The sequence below is a fragment of the Larus michahellis genome, chromosome 3, assembly GCF_964199755.1.
Source record: "Larus michahellis chromosome 3, bLarMic1.1, whole genome shotgun sequence".
Lineage (NCBI taxonomy): Eukaryota > Metazoa > Chordata > Aves > Charadriiformes > Laridae > Larus > Larus michahellis.
Genome location: NC_133898.1, coordinates 14,387,565 through 14,409,246, shown reverse-complemented (window position 1 = coordinate 14,409,246; position 21,682 = coordinate 14,387,565). Strand labels below are relative to the sequence as shown.

Below are 21,682 nucleotides of genomic sequence, written 5' to 3'. Positions count from 1 at the left end.
AAGAACACATTTGCTGCTTTGTAATAGCAACATAATGAATTTCCTTCTTGGTTCTTGTTTCAAATTTCAGCATCAGGAAAAGGGCTCTGTATGTTTTCACATTCAGGACACATCTGCGCTACCTAAAGAGGAAGAGGACAGAAGGAAATACTTCCATAGCAGTATAACATCTCTGTGATGAACCTACCTTGCCTTGCTACGATAAGGCTTGCCATGCAGTCCGGCACACTGGTTCCAGCTGCCAAGAAAGTGATGCCCATGATCACATCTGGAATTCCCAGTGTGTAGCCAATGATTGTCACCTAAGGACAGGAAATAAACTGTCAAGCTGTTTACAAGAATTAAAATCAGAGAGCAGCTTGGCCCAATTCTGGAAGATGCTGTGAGACAGAGTTCACTGCTCTGCGAAAACTCACACTTTCTTTAAAGAGAAGCAGTGACAGGCTCTTTTGGCATATTCATCCCCTGGCAGAGCATAGCAATGACGTGCTTTGTACTCCCTGTGGTTAGCTGCTTCACACCTTTCATCCATAATTTTTCTGATACTAACCTGGAAAAGAGACTATATGGTGGCCCACTACCCTGTGTAACAGTCTCCTTGTCTTGGCTGAAGCTTGCAGACATTATTATATACAAATAATAGCTAAGCAGACACTAAACCACCCCCATGGTTCATTATACTACGAGAACGCTATATGCAGGGACATATCGCCAAGTGACTGCAAACAATTCCTATTGGCAGAGAAGAGATACCTTTAATTTCCTCTTTCCTTTGCTATAAACTCTTATCTACGATAAATTAGTGCTCTTCAAATTGATTAATATTTTAAAATTTTGGATGCCTTTGTCTAATGACACCCACTTCCTATAAGCCACATTTAATTGCTCTTCCGAACTCTCTGCAGCATATTCCAAGAAATGTGAACCATATGTTAGAAGCAACACAGTGACCCAGTGGGCTCTGGTATTTCAGCTATGGAAAGCTGCGATAGCTTTTTTTCTTGAAAAACAGCTCATCCTCGCAGATGAAAAGCAGCAAGTAACCTTCTGTTTTCTTTTCAGGGTAACATGGGCTATTGAAAACAAAACAAAATAAAAACCCGTCTTCTGTAACTGCTTTGATTAGTTCCTAGGGAAAAGCCTGGCATTCATTTTTGCATTTAGTACAAGAACGAACTGTGAAGGCAGTGAAGATTTTTTTGCTGCCTCCCCCTTCCCAGCAGGGAAGCAGTTGCCAGTGCTTTAGCGAGGCATCTCCACGCTCTTCGGGTCCCATGCCGACGCAGACCATGAATCGTGCACCCCATCAAAAGTGCAGCAGCCCAGACCCAGGCTTCCCTTGTTAGACCTTCTCCTGATGCCAATGCTCCATCATTGTCTGATTCTGCTTAAGAGTACAGACCGCCCCAAAAGAAACACAATCCATGCTGCAGTGTTACTGTAATCCTAATGAGGATGACTTACACTTTTTACCTACACATATCATGTAGTGAGGCCTGCAGCAAGCTAAAAGGCTCAATGACCCAGTCAGTGCACAAAACTTGTCCCCTGTGAACAGTCCAACTATGCGTGTATTTCCTTGTGTTCCTTTTTATTTATCCACTTCTACCTTTAGGATAATGAGGTAGAATTAAGTTCCTGTTAACTAGAGTAGTTGTGCAAGAATTTGGCTCAATGTCATGCTTTTGTTCATGCCGAGTTCCAAGTTTCGTCATTCACAACTCCGTCTCTCAAGCTTGCTTGCTCCAAGAAAAGGAAAAGCTATTGAGGCCAGATTCTTCCTAGCACCAGGGCCTCTTTACACCGCCCTGCACAAGAAGGAGGTGTTAAACTGGTGCAAGTGTAATTTTTTTCCCATGTTAAAGAACCTGGGTGAAATTCCAGCCATGAATGAAGTTCAAAGGCCATGGTTACCGGCCCCTAATTTTCTTCTCTCAGTGTGGACCGGTCTAATAGAAATGGAAGCAGGCTTAAGGCTTCTCATTTAAAAATTCAGGTATGTAGAGCTTTCTACAAATTTCTCTAAGCTGTCAAAAACCACTGCTGTTGCCCCTCCCAGGCTGTGGTTTCTGCTTTAGTTGGTACGTACCATCCACACCATCATGTAGGAGAAAGCTGCAATCCAGAGGGTAGAAGACGCAAAAGTAACCATGAACCATTTTTCCAAGTGGGGTTTGTTACAGTTGGGCACTGTGAAGTACAGGACAAAACTCAATGGCCAAGTAAAAAGCCACTTCAAGATTTCTATCTTGCCAGCTGTAAAACAAAAAAAAGGGAAATAATCACAATTCTAGTCTCCCTTAGTCCAGAATGTTATTATTTTGTTAATAACAAGCAAGATGCCAGCAACACCTCAACCTAAGTGCTATTCAAACAGATAGGGACAAGACATTCCTTGTTCAGGATATCATGGTGTGATGGCAGAGATGGGAGGGCAGGGATGGGCAGAGAGGAGGAGTATGAAGTGCCTCCCTGAGAGTTAAGTAATGGGTCAGAACACACTTGCTACCCTCCCTGGGTCAAGTTCTTACAGGTACTACATAAAAAGCAAGTTCTGGAAAGAGATCTGATCCATCTTCAACCACCTAATGGGAGGGTATAGAAAAGATGGAGCTAGGCCCTTCGCAGAAACGCAAAAGGGAATTATGAGAGCCAACGGACTCAACTTGCAATAAGGGAAATTCAGAACAGATGCTACCATAAATTCTGCGCTTTCTTTTTTTTTACCCTACCATGAGGGTTGTCAAACACTGGAACAGGCACCCAAAAAGACTGTCGGATCTCCATCCTTATAGATAATCAAAACTCAACTGGATGCAGCCTTGGGCAACCTGCTCTGAGCAGGGGTTTGAACAAGGGATCTCCAGAGGCTCGTGACAACTTTTCCCATACCGTGAATCTAGTGTCATAGTCCATAGGACATCTAAATTACTCTCTTCAAGGCTCAGGTTTTTTCCTTCCTTGAACTATAGCTATGTTGTTTGAGTGATGAGATCTGAACATGAGTTCCCCAAAACATATCTCACCTGTAAAGGGCAGGGCCAGTCCCTACAGTATTCTGGCTTGTCTGCAACACAGCAGATCTTGCCAGCAACAACACAGATCTCACCAGCTATGTCAAGTGTGAGTCAAAGGTAAGGCAGGGATACGTTTTAATCATCCCGGGACTCGAGCCCTGATGGGGTAAGAGGGAGGGACTTGGCAAAAAGGAGAGCTTCATCCTGCAGGCGCAGTGCTCAGCAACCTGAGGCACGTGTGGTTTTTCACAAGTCACGCAGCTGCTCTGACTTTCTAAGCCCTCCAGAAACACTGAGAAGACACCGTGGCTGTGCCTAGTTAAGAGCAGGAAGCAGAGGCACCCAAGGACCTTCTTTTGTTGTCTCTCCACACCAGCACCACCGCTGCCTTGTCTCCACTAGTACTACACCTTACCACAAAGGTAAGAGCGCACCTCATTTCCCAGCAAAGGTAAGACCTAGGTGCAGACACATCTGACCTGCATTCAGGCACCTTGACAGCAGCCCCCACCATCCTCGGCTTCCTCTGCAGTCAGCAGAGACAGATGGGCCTCTCTGGTGAGGGTGACCCAGGCTTTGAGGGAGGAACCGCCCCACGGAGATTGCTGCCTTTCCCTTCTGACTGCAACAGCAGCGTTGGGCCAATGCACGAGCAGCAGCAGAGGTGTGTCCAAGCCCAGGAGTCTGCAACCTGAGAAGTTCCTGCTGCTTCCCAGTTCCTCTCATCTTTTACCTGTGACCAGGAGCTACACTATGAGGTGCAGGCTGATGAGAGCTCTCAGAGACACTTCTACCTCAACACACATCTGCAATGCTTTCTGGCATACCCAAACAGAGTTTTGCTTTCTGGAACAACACAAACCCAGGATTTTCTTACTGGGTAGGTCAAAAGGTGTGTATGGCCCTTCATGGTCATCATCGTCATCATCTTCTTCCTCTTCCTCATCGTTTTCGTTGTTCTCATTATCCTCATTCTCATTCTCTGTCTCGTTCCCAGCCTCAGCCATGTCTTCGTCCCGCCGTGTGCCATTCACACCCCGCTCGGCGGAGTTGCTGGGGCCTGTTCCATTCTCAACCACGTGCTTGATAGGTATTTTGATGGCTACTTCTGACTCACCATTGGTGTAAGTCCTGCTGTTGATCAGTCTTTGTCTCTGCAAATACAGGCACAAATTCTTACTGAAAGACAGATTTTTTTTAAAGAGCAAAGGAGGAACAGAGAGAGATGTGCAGAGTTTGTTAAAAATTTGGCTTTAAAAGCAAAAGGGATGAATTTTGATCAAGTATAACATGATGCTTGCTAGCAGATGACTAGATAAATCTCACATATAAAACTTTTATAAGAGAAGGACCAGTGGCTGTAGAATTGACTCCAGGAGTACTCCAAGACTAGGGCCAGACTAAGTACAGACTCGGTCACTTGCACTTATTATTATATAATTATTAAATAAGTGCAAGTGATATTAATGTCGGATCAATGCTGGCAGCACCTCCTGTGAGCAACAGTTACAGGTAACATAACCACTAATGACTTGAAACTTTCTCTGCGAAAATCTCCACGGGGACTGATAGCAAGGGTTGAAGTTGGTGTCAGAAGGATAAAATCTGGGAAGACGCTATCAGGGATCCAGAAGAAACACAAGAGTTCCATTTTGACCCAGACACTGCTACAGGAAAAGGCAAATTCAGAAGAAGAGGAGGTAGGGGGAGATAAAAGACATACCTCATTGATTAACATGCGGCTAGCCATGGAGAGACGTGTTTTGGGAGGGAAGTGGCTAGTTATCATGATCCGGAGCCCAGCCTCGGAAAATGAAAGCTGGTGTGGGTAGGCAGACAGCAGCTCATCCACCATGATCACTGAGGCTTTACGGTGGAAATTTCCTGCAGCCAAGGAACAAAGAGAAACTGAGATCATCTTCCAGCAGTCTCCCTCTGTGCCCTACATGGCTCTCCAAAGAATAAACCTGCGGATTCCACAAGTCCTTTGTAAGAACCATTCCTTCAGCTACTACCATTCAAAATATGCCTCTGCTGTCCTTATTTTCTGTCTTTACACATCCTACACTTCTGTCCTTAAATAAATTGCCAACATGGTACCTCCACTCACGCTCATTACAGAGAATTAAATCTGCTCTGCGCAGTTCATCACAGGCCAGCATTAGGCAGATCACTGCTTCCACAGCAGCTATTCCACCAAGGCAGAAATGGTGCTGTAGTAAATCTGCATTAATTCCACTGTTATAATCTGCACTTCTGTGAGTATCCTCACCCATCGTTAACTGTACACAGGGGTGAGGAACTTGTCACTGTGTTCCTGGAGGGTACCAATGCCAATGGAAAGTGGGTCCCTGCATCCTGGGCTTGCAGCTCATAGCTGGGAAGGTGCCATCAAACCTGGCAGCAAGCACATGTGCCAGTCCGTGGGGTGTGACCCACAGTGCAGGAGCAAAGGAATGAGGAGACAGGGGCAGGTACCTGAATTACGCTCCAGCTGGCTCACAGTGCCAGTGCCCATTGCCTCTGGGGTGACACGGTGCCAGTGCCTATACTTTTCACCTCAGCCTGTGAATTCTGGACCAGGACTGGCACTTGGCAGCAGGAAAACCTGAAGTCTTCCCTGACACATCTCCACTTTGGTATATTAAAATCAGCGCTGAACACAGGCAATCATTCATGACAGGACAAGAGGAAACGGCCTCAAGTTGCGCCAGGGGAGGTTTAGACTGGATATTAGGAAAAATTTCTACACCAAAAGGGTTATCAAACACCGGAAGAGGCTGCCCAGGGAAGTGGTGGAATCGCCATCCCTGGAGGTATTTAAAAGATAGGTAGATGTGGTGCTTAGTGACACGGTTTAGTGATGGTTTTGTCAGTTGGTTGATGGTTGGACTCGATGATCTTAAAGGTCCCTTCCAACCTAGACAATTCTATGGTTCAATGATTACTATTTATTGCCATCACTGCTAGTCTTACAGAAGAGTATCTCCTTGGCCTTAGTGTCACTTTTTTTTTCTGACTGAGAAGGTTTCCATGGATTGGGGTAGGTAAGTGGGGTCATCCATATTCAAAAAAGTCAAAACAGCCAGACGCCTTTTCCTTGTGACTTTTTCCATGCTGGCATTTCCTGCATGGCACTTGGGGGAACTGCCCCAAACACAGAAATCCTTCCGTTTGATTCTTTTTGGTCCTCTGTTCAGAAAAGATCTCAGAAAACGAACAGTAGTGTCTGAAACCCTCGGGCAACCTGTTGCAATTGGTGCTGTTTGTGACCACATGCTACTGGCTGGTGTGCACAGCAGCGCCACTTGCCTGTCTGGACCTCCGGTGGCCCACTGCCAAGTAAAAATAGGAACAATCTGCAAGAAAATGAAGCAATCCTTTTGTCTTCCTTCCTCAGCCAGTTTGAGTAACCGCAAGTGTCCAAAACAAAAAATTACCAGCAGCTGAGCAGCGTCATGCAAAGACGCATTCTGGAGAGATTTAAACCAAATCCCACAATCAGAACCGCCTCATTTGTGCGTAACCCTGCGGCCACCGGGTAAACCTAGATGAGTAAGGCCTGAGTTTATGCTTACGGAGAGTTTTACCAGTCTAGCTTTACTGGTACAGAGTGTGGTCATAGTGCCAGCACAGTTTCACTGTTGAGAGCTCCAGGCTACAGACAGCTGTTCCCATAAAAGCAGCTTCCCCAAACCAGAGTGCAGAGCACTCAGAAAAGCCTTCCCTCAGCAATAGGGCAGTAACACCATAGCTGACTCAAAGGGTTTGATGCCAGCAAATAAACCCCCTCTACATTTCATGTTTAGTTGCTTACCGTATACAGACTATGTCTTTCAATCACTGTTTAAGAGAGATCTACTTTTGTTATTTTTTTTTTAGGCCAGTGAAACAAAAAGGGCAGTCCATCTGTAGCCAGAGACCAGGACTGCTTTAGACATGCCAGAGCTCCTTCTCAAGTTAAGCCAGTGACTAGGGGGTGTGTGTTATTCCTGTGGATAGGTGCACATAAATCCCAAGCAGTTACTGCACGTGCTTGTTGACTGTTGCAAAGATAAAAAAAAAAGGTCCTCTGGAAATACAGTTTAACACACGCTTGCAAATGCACATATCGAACTACTGCTGCTGAGCTACGGAGTGGGTGAATTCTTTTAAGATGAAGAAATACAACCATTTTTATATGCAATTGTGACTAAAGTCAATCGGGGGCATATTTCAGCCAAAGTGACATCCACTTCAAGAGCATTTACTTGGAAAAGTTGTGCACATTCAAGACAGCATGTGCAGTAAGAGCACGCTACCTAGACCAACACAGAGTCCCCACTCTCCCTTCACCAAGGGAAAGGTGTACGCTGGTATAATTAGGGCCTGCTCAATTTATGTCATTTTGGAATGGAGTTAAATTTAACTGGAGGTACTAGATGTAAATGGGCATCTTCAGTGCAGAATAACAGCGCCCACAGGAGGATTTACAATGGCATGGCTGTAACAGCCTAAGTAAGTAGCCCCTGGGCAAGTCAGGCTTGAAGCTGGAGGGGTCCTTTCAGACAGGCACTTGCCCAGCAGCAAGAACTACCCAGAGGAGGCCTGAGCTGCCTCCAGCAGCAAAGGATGCAGTGGCTGAGGTCACCGTGCCATGCCCTCAGGCACAGAAGCTACGGCCATCTGGCAGGAGGGTTACAAAAGGGCCACCTCCCTGCCTATTTCATGGCTGATACGACAGAAGCAGTCCACACCATATGACTAAGCAGACAAACTTGTAAACATTCAGAATAATGCAAGCAAGCAGCGTGACTTACTGGAACAGTTACCTTTCTTTAGTAATACCACTGTGGCATCGCAGTTGCTGTTATCGTCCATTTCCGTGTTATTTGCTAAACCATTCACCATATTTGCAGAGTTTTTTGTCTTCCTTTCAAAGCAGTGATGTATGGTTGAGTTGTACCTGCACAAATGAAACAAACTCTAGCTGTACCTTTGCTCTTTCTACGTGGATTTCTCGACGCTCTTCCTTTCCTAGACTCATATCCTGCACGATCCAACTAAGGGAGGGAAGAAAAACCCTCTGGTTTTAAGGAAATCTAGCCACAGTGTGCGTATGCCAGAGCTCCACGTTGTATACAATGCAACCTCTCCATACCCAGAATGCTACGAAAGTTACAAGACACGGATCTTGAATGTATTATGTGTAATTAGTACACTGTATAGCAAATAATGATTACTTGTCATCGTCCAAACTTACTTTTTATCACATAATCACACCTGAGCGTGAGTGTTGTTTTACCTGTGAAGATCTACCACAGAAACACACAACCATATGCTAAGTTCTGTTTCAACTTAGGGGGGAAAAAAACCCATAATCTTTGTTTCTCATTTTATTTAGAGTAGCCAGGAGCTGACACAAACATGAGCCGAGGATCTCACCACGATACTCAAAGGCAAGGACAGACCACTGTGAACACCTGGCTGAGGTCCCTAACCAGGGTGACGACTTCCCCAGCTATAACCAAAAAGGTATGAAACATCTGTTCACACGACAGCGTTGCTTTCAGAAAAAAAACAAAAGCATGTTCTAGAGTCAGACATTACAACTGGCTGTTTTGCTGGTCAGTAAATTGTTGCAAGGGTGAAGCTACTCTCCATGTTAAAAAAAAATTTCTAATTATTAGAAGTGAGATGAATTCTGACTCGTGTTCCCTTCAACCTAGCCCGAGTGTTTTGCTGTTCTCACTGAGAATTCCTCTCACAATATTTACTCTATCCGTCATTTCAAAACAAATCTCTACTCTTACTTGTTGAGACAAGACCACTGGTGTGCTTGGCAGCTAGTAGGTTTTGTTGAATGTTCCAGTTTAAATATGGGTTTCCTTTCCACTGGCTTTTAAAAACAAGGCAGGAGGAGGGGAACCAAACAGCAGAACAGACTAGCTTTGCTAGCACGAACTTGCGCGACAGGAGTTACACAAGTCAGATGCTCAGAAAATCAATGCTGATTGTTCTGTAGTTTTATCACTTGTCTCCAAGCAAGCAAGAACAAATTGCTGTGGAGTTTTGCACCCATAAAAAGTAGATTGGGATCTCCCATGTGTTTATTTCTGAGTAAGGATGCTAAAACAAAGTCACAGGAGGCTGCTTTGGTGGGGCTCAGAGATGGATTCGGTTCTCTGCTCTGCCACAGACTTGCTGCATTAGTCTTGGTATGTTCCCACAGGGTATGATCTGTAAAGCATCACCCACCTTTAGATGTCTGATCCTTGGATCTATACTACGGGGATAGGCAACCTCTGCCTGCCTCACCAGGATAAATTACAGGTAAGTACATGACAGGGCAAGGTGCTTTAACCCCTACTATTGGAGGCGCTGCTGGTGTGCAAGCTGGGTGATGCAGTGGAAGCCCTGCCCACAGCCTGCAGCTCTCTTTAATTACCTTTGCAACCTCTGGAAAAGGACTGGAGCAGGGAGCCTTACAATCTAAACAAACCAAGGGCACATTTGACTTACTTCATGATAACGATGTAGATGACATACATCAGCACTAAGACTAAGGACTCCCACCTGCAAACAAGAGCAACACAGAAAACAGATCAGAGCAAGGCACGGCAGTCAGCTGCCTGAGTTCAGCCATTCCCCCCATCTGTCACACCACAAACTTGCAGAAAGGCTTGACCCTCTTGGGTTGTCTTAACACACCTCTAGAAAAGGGCATGTGTGATGCCTCCTTTGTTTTCCTGACTTCTGCTCTGGTTTTACTTGGCCAAATCAATCCATCTGCTAAGAACAAGTGACTAAACCCAGAAGCTTAGTGAACAAATCACGCACCCAACATAAGATCTGTAAGGACAATACCTGTGGGGGCTGCAGCAGAGGGAAGGGAACAGCCGTCCTGCTCTACCTGCACAGGTGTAAAGCACGTCGTTGGGCTTTCTGAGCATGCTAAAGCACACCGAGCACGCTGAGACAACCTGAACAACGGCAGCTGCACTTTCGCTACTGCTGCTGCATAACCACTGAGAATGCAGCAGGCATGATTAGATATTGGCAGGGTTTTCCTCCACTGTTTCTGTGTCAAACTAATTAAATTTCTATGAAAACAAAATAGACTATGACTTTCAGAACTTTTTTTTAGGTAATATCTTTTTCATTGACCAAAATGCTGTATTCTGCATAGTTCCCTATGCAGAATCCCCTATGGCAAACTGCTAGTCCTTGTGGAAATCATCCATTATCAGGCTGCTATATACCAAAACTCATAGGCCATTTTCTCTTTAAGGATTTTGAGACATTGCACTAACTATATCAATATCTCATTCCCTGCTTCTGGCAGTTCAACACTCGGTTTCCTCATTGATGTGTTTCAGTTGAAGGGCAGAGTCAACTACAATTGGGCCTCGAGTCAATTTTAGTTAAAAAAACAAAACAAAACAAAGAAAAACAAGCCATTGCAAAACTCAGTGTTTCAGAAATCCTTCTCTGAAATGAAACATAAATCCCCCAGCGAGAACAAGTTTAAGAAAACACGCAACCCAAAAAGCCTGACTCCCCCTAGTGCTTGTAATCTAAATAATACTGGCTGTGAGTGAAATCAAAGCTACCACTATCACTCTACAAGCCCTGAGAGGTGCTGAAAACAAAACCATCAAAGCAAAACAACTGAAAGTACACTTTTAAAAGTGTCTGAAGCCCTCCTAGCCTACCATACCTACTGCAGTACTTTCAAGCACGTTCATGGAGATATTAACATTTTTTTTTTCTTTCTTTATACCAGTCATTTGCTCTTTAATATTGCCTTAGGAGCTTTTGCTTTTTAAATTATTAAAAATCCAAATATTGGAACACATTTATTTATGATTGTTTGGGTGGCCCTTTCCATTCCCAGGCGGGCTGACATCCCTGTCACACTGACACCCAAGCAGCAGTCTCTGCCTCTGCTGAGCACGTCGCCATCCCCGGACTGCTGCAGGGTGGCCAGAGGCTACCGACTGCTGTCGCTGTATTAGGAAACAGTCTGAGTAATGCTCCCCTATGCTCTCCTCTCTAGCTCAGAAAATGAGTTATTCTAACCCATCTTGTGCTGGGGTTTCTCACACAGCAGGAATCTGCTGCCTGAATCGCCCTGCAGACCTTTTTAGCTTTCCCCTCCGCTCCTAAGGAACCCCGCTTATTGCAGTTTTTGTGGTATAACCAGAAAAAAATGAAAAGAGAAGAGATCCACGGATGGATATACTTACCAGGAAACTTTTTCGTCATAAATAAACTGTAGAGAAAAGGTTTAAAAATAGGCATGTTATACATGAAATCACAGATGAAAACAGCTCATCACCTGAGCATGCAACAGAGCGGGCAGAGCAACCCAGGGCTCAAGGCAATGGGATTAAGCTCTGGTCTGTTTTGGCACTGCCCTCCTGCCCAGCCTTTGAACTTTTCAACCCTTAAGTTTCTCTCACCTAGTAAAGGCGGGCAGGTACTCCTTCCCCAATACCACAGGATCCTTGTGTAACCAGGGCTATTGCGGCAGCGAAGCAGAAGCGGTTGCAGGGGAAAACAGAAGTGAGTCAGAGAAGGGGCTGCACCTGCCTCTGACCCGCAGGGCTGGTCTCACCACAGACACGGCCTCTTCCCCTGGCCTGTTCTTGGGTGGCAACTGGGCAACCAGTATGCAGATTTACAGCCAGCTCCGTGGCTGCTGTGAAATTCCGCCGGCTGAAAACTGTGCCCAGGGTTGTCCCTGCCCATGGCGGGGGGGTTGGAACTAGATGATCTTGAAGGTCGCTTCCAACCTGAACCATTCTGTGATTTCTTTAATATCCACGTGATCACCACACTGGCTGAGTTTAACTATTGCGATCGCCATTTTAGCGCGCCTGCAGGCGGATGCTGAAGCTTTCGGTGACAGTGCTGCGCAAACCCCCTTGGTAATGTGTCTCTTCCCGTGTGCCCGTGTTGGGGATGAAATAACGCTACGCCAGGACGGTGAAGGGTGTTTGCCCATCCACGCCTGGTTTCAGGAGGGGGTGTGAAGAGGCAGAATTTGGGAGGTGACCGGCAGGTGGCTGCCGTGCTCCACAGCTGGGCCCTTCCCCACTAGAGGCTCCACCACCACCACCAGCCCTGCTGCGAGCGGAGGGGGCTGCCACCCTCCCTCGCTGGCAACACCCCTCTGCCTCCCCTTCTCCTTCCACCTCAGAGGGACCCTGGTGGGGGGCTGCTCTCCCTGCCGCTCCCAGCTGCCGCATGAAGAGCGGGGGGACCCTCAGCGTGGCTCAGCCTGTGGTGCCGTGACCCCACCTGCCACGGCTGCTGCAGCAGGAAGGCCCTGAGGGCCAGCCAGGCCACCTGGCCTGTAGGCAGGGTGGCCAGGAGGGCCAGCCAGGCCACCTGGCCTGTAGGCAGGGTGGCCGGGAGCGCTGGCCAGGCCACCCGGCTTGTCATGCAGCAGGAGGACCATCCAGGCCGACTGGCCGCTGTGTAGGGTGCCCGGAATGGCCGGCCCTTCACGGCAGCGTGGGGCCTCTCCAGGAGGTTGGAGCTGGGGTCGCACACAGCAACCTGTAGCCTCTGGGCGGCCACTCCACCCCGTCAGCCTCGGAGAGGAGCCCACTTTCCATTCGGTCCTTCCAAGGCATCCGCGCCCGCTTTCAGCTCAATGCTGCGCAGGGAGGCGGAAATGCCGTATTTGCAGTAGGGAAAGACAACCATGGCAGTGCACCGGAGAAATGGGAGAGAAAGGGAAGAAGCCTCCGGAAGCACAGTGAAACGCTTCCCTTCAGCTCTAGAGCCTGTAAATATCAACTCCTGTGGGACAGCCGGCACCAAGCAATAGTTATGTTGGTTACTGGAAGAAAACATGACCACAAAACAACACGCATGTTTTAAGTTCCAGCTCCCAGTCACCGTCATCTAATCTGACAAGGCCTGTTTTAGGTTACAATGTGTTGGTGTGACGGGACATGAAAGCATGGGCATTGACCTTTGTGATTAAAAATAGCACCCGTCCCACTTTTGTCACTAATGACTCTGACCACGTCCCTTCAAGTTAAGATACAAAGCCATCTTTCTCCCTTCAAGGGAAATGAAGAGTAACAGTTTTGCCAAGCCTTACCAGAAGACAAGGTAACCTTGTAATAGTAAGCTTAAAAAAAAATAAAAATTACAGGGCTGAATCAAGGTGAGGTAAGTATGGTAAGGGTGGTTTATCCGCTTCTAATCTCTGCGATTTAGAGTTCACTCATTCTTATCAAATGGCCTGCAGCACCACACAGGTGAGTTTATACCGCTTTGCTATTTATTACTGCAGCACTGCAATTACTTGGCTAGTGGAAATAGAAGGAGACAAAGTCACATTGATTTACCCAGCAGAATATCAAGGTTTTGGAAGCTGCTGAATCTCAGCGTTGGCAGGAATGTATTTATTTCCCCTCAGGTGTATTTATGATCAGTAAAGACACCAGTGGAGTGCAATGTATAAAGCAATACCATCCCTCAAGAAAGATGACTGTACTTCAGCTGCTGCAAAGAAGTCCCAATGCCCTGATATGGCAAATCGTCCCTATATGGCAAAGCATTTAAGCTCCTTCTAAAATTTAAGGCGCACAGAAATCTAACAAAGGGGGAACCGCACATGGTCACGGAGCCTGTGGCTTGTCTCCCAGCAGAGACATCAGGGACTGGAGAGTCGGTATTTGAGTAACAATGTGCTGCCACCTAAGTTTGATTCTGCCTTAAAAGGATAGGAAAGATCCCAGCCACTGTGAAGCCAGGGTCCCTGGGTGAGTGGAGGAGAAACTTCTTAAACTGAAGCAGCGTCTGACTCGTAAAGGAAAAATCCTCATTTGCCATCAACCAGGGAGCAATATGGCATATAAAAGGGTTGGTAAATCAGCTGGGAGCTAAATCTTTAACCATTTAAAATGTTTTCCCTTCCTCCCATCTCTCCCTGTTTTTTCTAACAGGTGTTTAAAAGTAATTTGCAATGATTGCTGTGGAGTAACGCTGAAGAGAAGTGGGACACGCTCCACATCTCCCAAGCCACAATTAGCCATGTAGTGCTGTAACATGGGAATCAGAGTTCTGGCAATGCCTTCAAGCCTCCACTAAGGCCTAGAGTTGCACAGTCCTGCTGCCCTGGCTGCATGGAAGACCTTGAACCTCCCAGCTGATGAGTAGAAGAGTGGGCAACGACTGGAGAGAAGCTAACCCGAGGCTTAGGAAAAAAATAACAGCATCCTGATATTATCGGGTACACTCCCAAAAGAAAAAGACTTCTGCAGTTCTGTAATTACGCAGAACGGCTTATACAGAAATAAAGTATAGGAGAAAAGTCTTAAGGATAACAGATATGTCTGTTTAATGAGCCATACAACTTTCTCATTACATAGGATACGTAGCTGGGAATTTCAGGGGTGCACTGAATACAACACAGAGTGGTTCTCAACATCCCGAAGCAGCTGACGACCACAAGGATGAACCAGCCATAAAAAAAAAAACCTATCTTGCTGTACGAATTTAAAAACTGATGACAGACTCAACAGATTTTTAACTTGCCTGCCATCACGCAATAAACGAAACACCCAAACCAAACAACAGGAGGCTAAATGCCAGGCAGCTTGCCATGCTTCCTGTGGAGTAAACTAAGAGAACGCCTGCTAGATGTCTTTAAGTTCGTGCAATGTAATTTATTACAATTAGTGGGTGTGGCCAAATTTGTTGTTCAGGAACGCTTTTTGGTATGAGGTTACTGTCAAGCTGTCAAAGCAAAAAAAAAAAAAAGTTTTTTGTTTTGCAGCTCATTGCTAATAATTACGTAGAAAAGTTATTTTTCATCAGGTGCAAAAAGGCTAACCTTGCAGTGTGGGGAATAAAAGTACAAACACGTTGAGGCAAACCCTCTGTTTGAGATTAGACAGATTGCCTTTGGACCTACAGAATACGCGTAGTACACAGGTATGCGCAGAATGAAGGCAAGACAAAACACACTGTTGAAACTGCGACTGACAAAAGTAGCACAAACATCAGAAATGGAAGTTTTTATCTTCTGACTCTAAAGTTCTCTTCTTGCTTACACGTGGAAGTTAACCTCACAAAATCACTCTTCCTTTCTTTAGGGAATCTAGGGGCCTAGACTAGGCTGGGGGAAAAATAAAAAGAAGGAAAAAAAAAAAAAGCAAAGTAGCAACTGTTACCAGGAAACTCAGTCTTTACATTTCCTGACTTTGGTATCGGTTGCAAAGGTAATGCTAAACCGACAGCAGTGTCTTTATCTGAACATTTTTTCACTGGATAGCCCAATTCTGAGAGATTGGGAGTACTTACTGAGCTTGATGAAAGCTGGAATAGAAGCAACGCTAAGAATTACTGAAACTATAGCCTTCATCAGCGGATTTGGTGCAGGTGCAATGTTTTGCAGTTGCTGACGATCTCCTTCCTCTGGGCACAAATGCTGCCTCCTTACAGGTCTTTTAGACTTTTTCTAGGAAGGCGTGAGGGTGGCTGTCACGAGAGGACTGACCGACACACCGCTCCAGAGCTGGCGGTGGGGGTACAGCACCGGGTTTCAGCTCTGCACCCTGCGGCCGCAGCGGGACTGGAGCAACGCACTTCTCCCCAGCTATCACTCTGGGATCTCTGGACGCTCCTCAATCTCTTACCCTTGGGCCACGTTTTTCTATGTATGGAACCGGGGAGATCACCAGTACATTCTTCCCCAAGCAGAAAACCGTGTGACTCCTGGAGCTAGGATCTTAGCTACAAGACTATGATTTCTTAGCAGATTCCCTTTACAGGGGGAAGTAGGCATGGGCTCCCCCAGAAAAATAACTTTCAAAAACTTACCACAATGAGTGCAACAACTGACAGTGTATAGTAGATCGAATCTCTCAAGAGACTCCACGACGACAGTGCAACGACCTGGGAAAACAGGTAAAGAGAGGATGTCAGCCAGGCTCTCACCAGCACGACTGCCACGCTAACATTGAGTGCCAAAGTTAAGCCCGTCGTTCTGTGTAAGCTGTCCCCACGCATACTAGGACACGAAGAGGAGACCCAAGCCAGGAAACGCACTGGCTTTCTGCAGCTGCTCGAGGAACAGCCACTAAGAAGATGGCGGGATTGATGGCCAAATCTAAAGAGTAAAAGGTATGAGGTCACGGGCAGCAGATGACTTCCATACAAAGTCCCAGACATGCCAGATCACACCAGTGTTGTCAAAGCCACGGAAAGGGAAATCAAATCCCAAGTATTTATGGATGACAAAGAAGTTTCCCATGTGTTCAGCAGGCTACCTGAGATCCCTTTCTCCCTCCCACATACACAGCACAGGGCCTGCAGTAGCAGGCCCTGCAGCCTGAGATGTCCCCCAGGTCTGACTGTGTGCTGCAGCCGGCGGTGGCTGAACCACAGGCAGGTGTGGGGCAGTGGGGCTCAGCTTTACCAGCAGGATCCTTCTGTGCCAGTGCTGACGCTCCGCAATGAATGGTCACAGGAGATGAACAGCCCTGTCAAGTCTTTGGGGCAGGACGTGACCACTCGATTCCACCCACCCTACGGTTCACATCTGTTTCTTGTATTACTTTTCCCCAACCTTGAGACTCCTGCCTTCCTTGAGAGAGGAAACGAGCCTGAAATGCTGAGCAAGAGCACAAGGTTTGCAATGGTCCAGTAGGCAGGGGAGCACCACCAGACACAGTCCCCAGCTGCTGCCTAGCAATGTGGGTCTTCCCCATCCTTGTCCTACCACCACGTGCCTACATCTACCGCAAGTCTCGTTGCTGGCATCTCATACACTGGGTTTCCAGGAATTTTAGACTGCTGGATGATGGCCTTCTCCTTGCTAAAAGTCTCATCTTGACCCATGCTGACTCATTCAGGATGGGTCAAGGGGTCATTCGGGGGGGATTCCTTGGACAACAGAAGTCACATGCAAAACAAGAGTCCGACAGCGCTGAGCAGCCAGATCCCCAGCGTGCTGCTAGTCTGAACCTTGGCAGAGACGCGGCTTCACCCTCCACACCGATGGGCATCAGTACAGCTCCGTGTGCACTTGCACAGGTTTTGGGACTCAAGTTAACACTCCAGCAAAGCATTAAGAACAAACCCCAGGAATTTATATGCAACAGAGGATAAAATGGGACCGCCGTGCTGTTCATTTCACTTGACACCTTCCAAAGCCACAGAAATGAGGAGGAATCATCATTGTAGGCTGAACGAGCCTGCAATTCAGATCTTAGAAGAAAAAAATACCAGTGAATAAGTTAGCCTTTAACTTCATTAACAGTATTCAAACGGGCAGATTAAAAGCAATCATGTGGTGGTAACGTCTTCAGTATGATTATATCATTCACAGCCCTAGGAAGTCCCCTCAGTAGAAGCTTCTTCTCTAATCTTTATTTCCCATTTCTGGAGTGCATTTCAAACGCTGGGGGTCACATCCTTCACGGGTGTAAACCCCAAGGAGGCAGATGGGAGATGGCTAATTTACACTGACTTGGATCTGGCCCCTGAATGTATAAATGAATTTTCTGACCACATCCTCCAGTCATGCTTGTGTGTGAATTCAGTCAAACAAACAGTGGCTTCATTTTCATTTCTATGATATCTAAGAAAAGGTCCTATTTCAGAGTGCTAGCTAAAACAGTTTCCCAGATTTCTCTGCAATTTAACTCTTACAATATTGGAATTTTCCAGAACTGCTAGCAAAACAAATGCTGTAAAAAGATGCTGACCATTATACTTAAAAATCTCTGCAGCCTCTTAATACTATAGCTTTTTAAAGTGGATGTAATTTATGCCCAGTGTAAAGTGTCTTTATGCAACCATTGACATGTAAGAAACTCCTATCTAAAATAAAAAAGCAGGCCTTTAAAGTCCTTGAGTCGGATTAGATTTATACCAGCTGACAATACATTTCAATGCATGTAGGGATAGATGAATGAGATGCTTTATGATGGAAATTTCCAAATGTGGAAACCTGGAGCTGGGTTCATAATTCTATTCAGACATCCTTAATTAAATCTCACGTCTTACAGACAGTGGGTCCCTTCATTTTGATTGAGCAATTTTTGTAAGGAAGTTTATAAAATAATTTGACATTATTCCACCCAGCTTTTATGATGCTGCTTAAGGTCCTATGCACTTCCGTCAGCATGGATGCTGGTGGGGATTTTATCGCTGTAAACTTAAGCTCTGCATAATAAAAGTTACAACATTTCTGAAACAAATGACAAGCCCCGTATGAGCAGGCTTGCTGGAAACTGTCACTCTTCTATCTAATAAACTCCCTCCTGGGTATAAGGGGTCACCACGCAGCACAGCATACCTATGAAAGCAAGATGTCCCGGTTACTATGAGTCAAGCTAGTATCTCTCCTGTTCTTTGATATTCTACAATAATCTTGAAGGTAATCTGCAGTATTTTTTCCAGGGAATTTTCCTCAGACACCTGCATGAGAACGTTAAGCTACATTTAAGTGTCTGGACCTATCTAGCAGGGACCTAGTGGGCAAAAGTCATAGACCAAGATACTGTGGGAATCGCAAGGACTCCTGTATTGATTTCAGACTGGATTGAAGGGAACGTGCTCGTGCCTGGGACTTGCACAGGCTGCTCGCATTTCACAGACATCCGAGTAGGTCTCCCTGACGCAGTAACTATGGGGCAATTAAATCTCAGCTCTCCTTAGGGCGTGAGCCGTTTAACTGAAGTCTTTGAACCATCTCATCACTAGGGAGAACAATCTGATATAGGAAAGTCATGCACACAAGGTAATCATGCACCGAGGGTAAAAGGAGCTAATTAGCACTGAGGGAAATGGCAGTGCTTTCAGCCTGCTGACAAGAATCGTGTATTCTAGTTTATAACTGTCAAGACCCTGAATGTCTAAGTCGTGCCATATAGTCTTGCAGCAAACCAAGGACCCCACATAAATCTTAATGCACTGCAAACCACTTAAATTACAGTTTAGCAGACCAAGGCAGAAAGGAAATCAGGGAAGCAATCAGCTTAGGCAAAAACATGATCAAATTTGAGTTTTAAATCAGCAATACTGTAAGCCAGTGGAGAACTGGTCCTTTGGGAGCCGAGCATAAAGAGGCAGTTGTAAAACCAGCGGTTGTCGGGCTACACATTTCCTCTTTTTGAAGGAAATACCCAAAATCCAAACTCCAGACCAGTGACTATTAGCCCTCTCTTGACTACTACAATGGTGACTGAATCCCTAGAGCTGAAAGGAAGAGTTCTTTAGTCCAGGCTTAAATCAGAGCAACCCCTGACGGGTCTGACACAGATGAGGACCCATAGTGCATGCTCACCTGCAAGCTGCAGCGTCATTCCTATGGCAAAATGACCCATATTAGATATTTGGTTTCTCATTAATGAACGTCCAGCCTGCAAACTCTTATGTATAACATTTACTACTCAGAATGCTTATTTCCCTTTTTGAAGGGCTGGAGAGCAGAGAAATAAAGACCTTATCAGTTCCAGTTTGATTTCCGCGGTTCTGAACTCCTGAAGCAGCAGCCCCATGCAGGACACACGACCTCCTCCATCTAGCACACACATGGAGATAAGCCACCAGGAAGAAAAACACTGAAAATCAGACAATGGCACCTTCTGCTCTTGGCACCAAAATTAGCTCAGGGCACCCAGGGCCTCTGGCAATATACTCCATGCCCCACCCCAGGGCTTCCTCATTTACTCTGTATAAAATTGACCCTTCTTTCTTCTGCTCTTCCAAATTATTTCTCTCCTCTTAGCTGTGCAGAATCTCTTCTCCCATCCAGAAGAGACCTGCTGGCGGAGGCAATCCAGCTGGCCATTTTAAAGCCTGCTACTTGCCTGCTCTCCCCGTTACGGTGATGGGCCCGAGATGAAGTGTGTGATGCGGAACATGGCTGCTGCTGCCTTAATAAGGACCTTTGTGCTTCTACTGCTGCCAACGAAGGCACGAGGCAGTCCAGAGGGGTATGGGCTGCTTGATATTTTCTCTGCTCAACCTTCCAGGGGAAGCATGTCAAACGTTATCTAAGCACATCCACGTTCTTCAGCGACCTTTTTCACTCTGAATTGTTCCAGGGCTTATCCTCCTCTCATGGCCCATTCTTTGCTTGACATTCTTGGGCTGAATGATAGGCTACACACACTGCCTGGAAATGCTAGGCTTTGGAAGCAATCTTCCTAATCTTATTTCTCTGTTACCCTCTGGCATAGAAGGTCTAGATCTTCAGGTATTAAGAGCTAATAACTTAATTTGTTAATGTGGAGAGGCAGGAATGCTTGGGTGAGGGTGTAAAAAGATTAAAGGCAATCCCTGCGGTGATTAGCCTTAAGACTCTACGGAGATCAACAGAGATGTGCTGATGGGGAATCCACCGCTCAGTGTCTCACAGCTGGAAGCATCTCCTTCACAGCTGAGGAGCACACGGTGTTGTTGACTCCTCGTGCGTAGTTTTGTTCATTGATGTTAGATCTTGGCAGAGAGATTGCCACTCATCAGAATGCGTTTTCGGGCACAGCAGAATGCGTTTTCGGGCAAAGGTGAACATTTCTCATGAGTTTTAAAGGAAAGTGGTCAAATGTCTCTAATGCATTAGACATAGTTTTAATACAAACATGCCTCCTACAGCACTGCACCACAAGCAAATGGGACCGATCATGGTCGCTAGTTTGGGTAGGCCCTTCTGTGCAGCTCTGGGGTCCAAGGGTGCTTCCAAATTAATCACCGGTCTGGAATTTCACTCCACAAAGTTTTCATGAGGCTGTACTGAGAGTCACAAAGCTCTTTCCTGGAGAAACAGCTTTTTCTTTTAACCTACAGCTACAGCCTGAAAGATGACTGTAAACTGACACAGCCTTACCTGGCAATGCTGCAAGACAGGTTAAGAGAACAGGCAGCAAACACAAGCCCCTTTTCCCCGCTGCTGTCTTTCCCCCTCCTCAGAGATGGGAAGCCAAGGGAATATGTACCGTTGCCAGGCTCTGCTAGGCTGGGGACGGGAGGAGCAGGCAGGCAACTGGGTGGTTTCACAGCAGATGCTGCTCCCTCAAGTTTTCATTCAATGCATTTAAATTCTCATTAAGGGCTTGTCAAAAGGCATCCAGAAGCAGAGAATCTGGGTCGCTCTTCATGCTGCCCCTCTTTGATGTGGACTGCGCAGAAGCAATTAGGGAAGATCTTACACCACCCGAACAGAGTCTGGGATCTGGCTTTTGAATGTTCGTCTGTGCTGACTGACAAAACTCCTGCCCACTGTGATACCTTGCAGGCACCCTGAAACATCACAAGCAGCCAGCAGCAATGTGCTGCGTCAGCCTCTTCAATCAGCTGCACCAAGACGTGCGGTGGGAATCTCCTCGCACACTACTCCTGGTTTGCAGGACCTACCCTCACAGCTGAGGCGTCACTTGTAAAGCCTGGTGGGGTCCCCTCCAGAAGGTGTTGTTTTCTTGACAATGCCATTCAGCAAATCCGTGACAAAACTCCTAATCAGCCCTGTGATAATATAATAGGATCTCACGGTCAAAATAAGATAAATGACTAAATGTTGGCAAATGTTAAACTAAGTAGTGAACTCAGGCGGAGATTGGGGACAGATTTTCAGGGAAATCAGACTGACAGTAATTTGGAATTAATACATGTATTACGCATTTGGAATTATACAAAAATAAAAAGGGCTC

At 46.2% G+C, this 21,682-nt stretch overlaps 1 protein-coding gene across 3 annotated transcripts in view; it reads right to left on the bottom strand.

Annotated features, from left to right (window-relative positions):
* Positions 1-21,682, bottom strand: part of SLC24A3 (solute carrier family 24 member 3) — a 179,470-nt gene that overhangs the window by 17,000 nt on the left and 140,788 nt on the right. For 2 of the 3 annotated variants that reach the window (XM_074578694.1, XM_074578692.1), the window contains exons 7-14: positions 15,846-15,920; positions 11,246-11,271; positions 9,519-9,572; positions 7,817-7,962; positions 4,741-4,901; positions 3,895-4,171; positions 2,090-2,256; positions 188-302 (exon numbers count right to left, since the gene is read on the bottom strand). In XM_074578694.1, coding sequence (XP_074434795.1) covers positions 188-302; positions 2,090-2,256; positions 3,895-4,171; positions 4,741-4,901; positions 7,817-7,962; positions 9,519-9,572; positions 11,246-11,271; positions 15,846-15,920 — 1,021 coding nt within the window. The remainder of the gene's footprint in view (positions 1-187; positions 303-2,089; positions 2,257-3,894; positions 4,172-4,740; positions 4,902-7,816; positions 7,963-9,518; positions 9,573-11,245; positions 11,272-15,845; positions 15,921-21,682) is intronic. The other variant, XM_074578693.1, reaches the window with a different exon arrangement.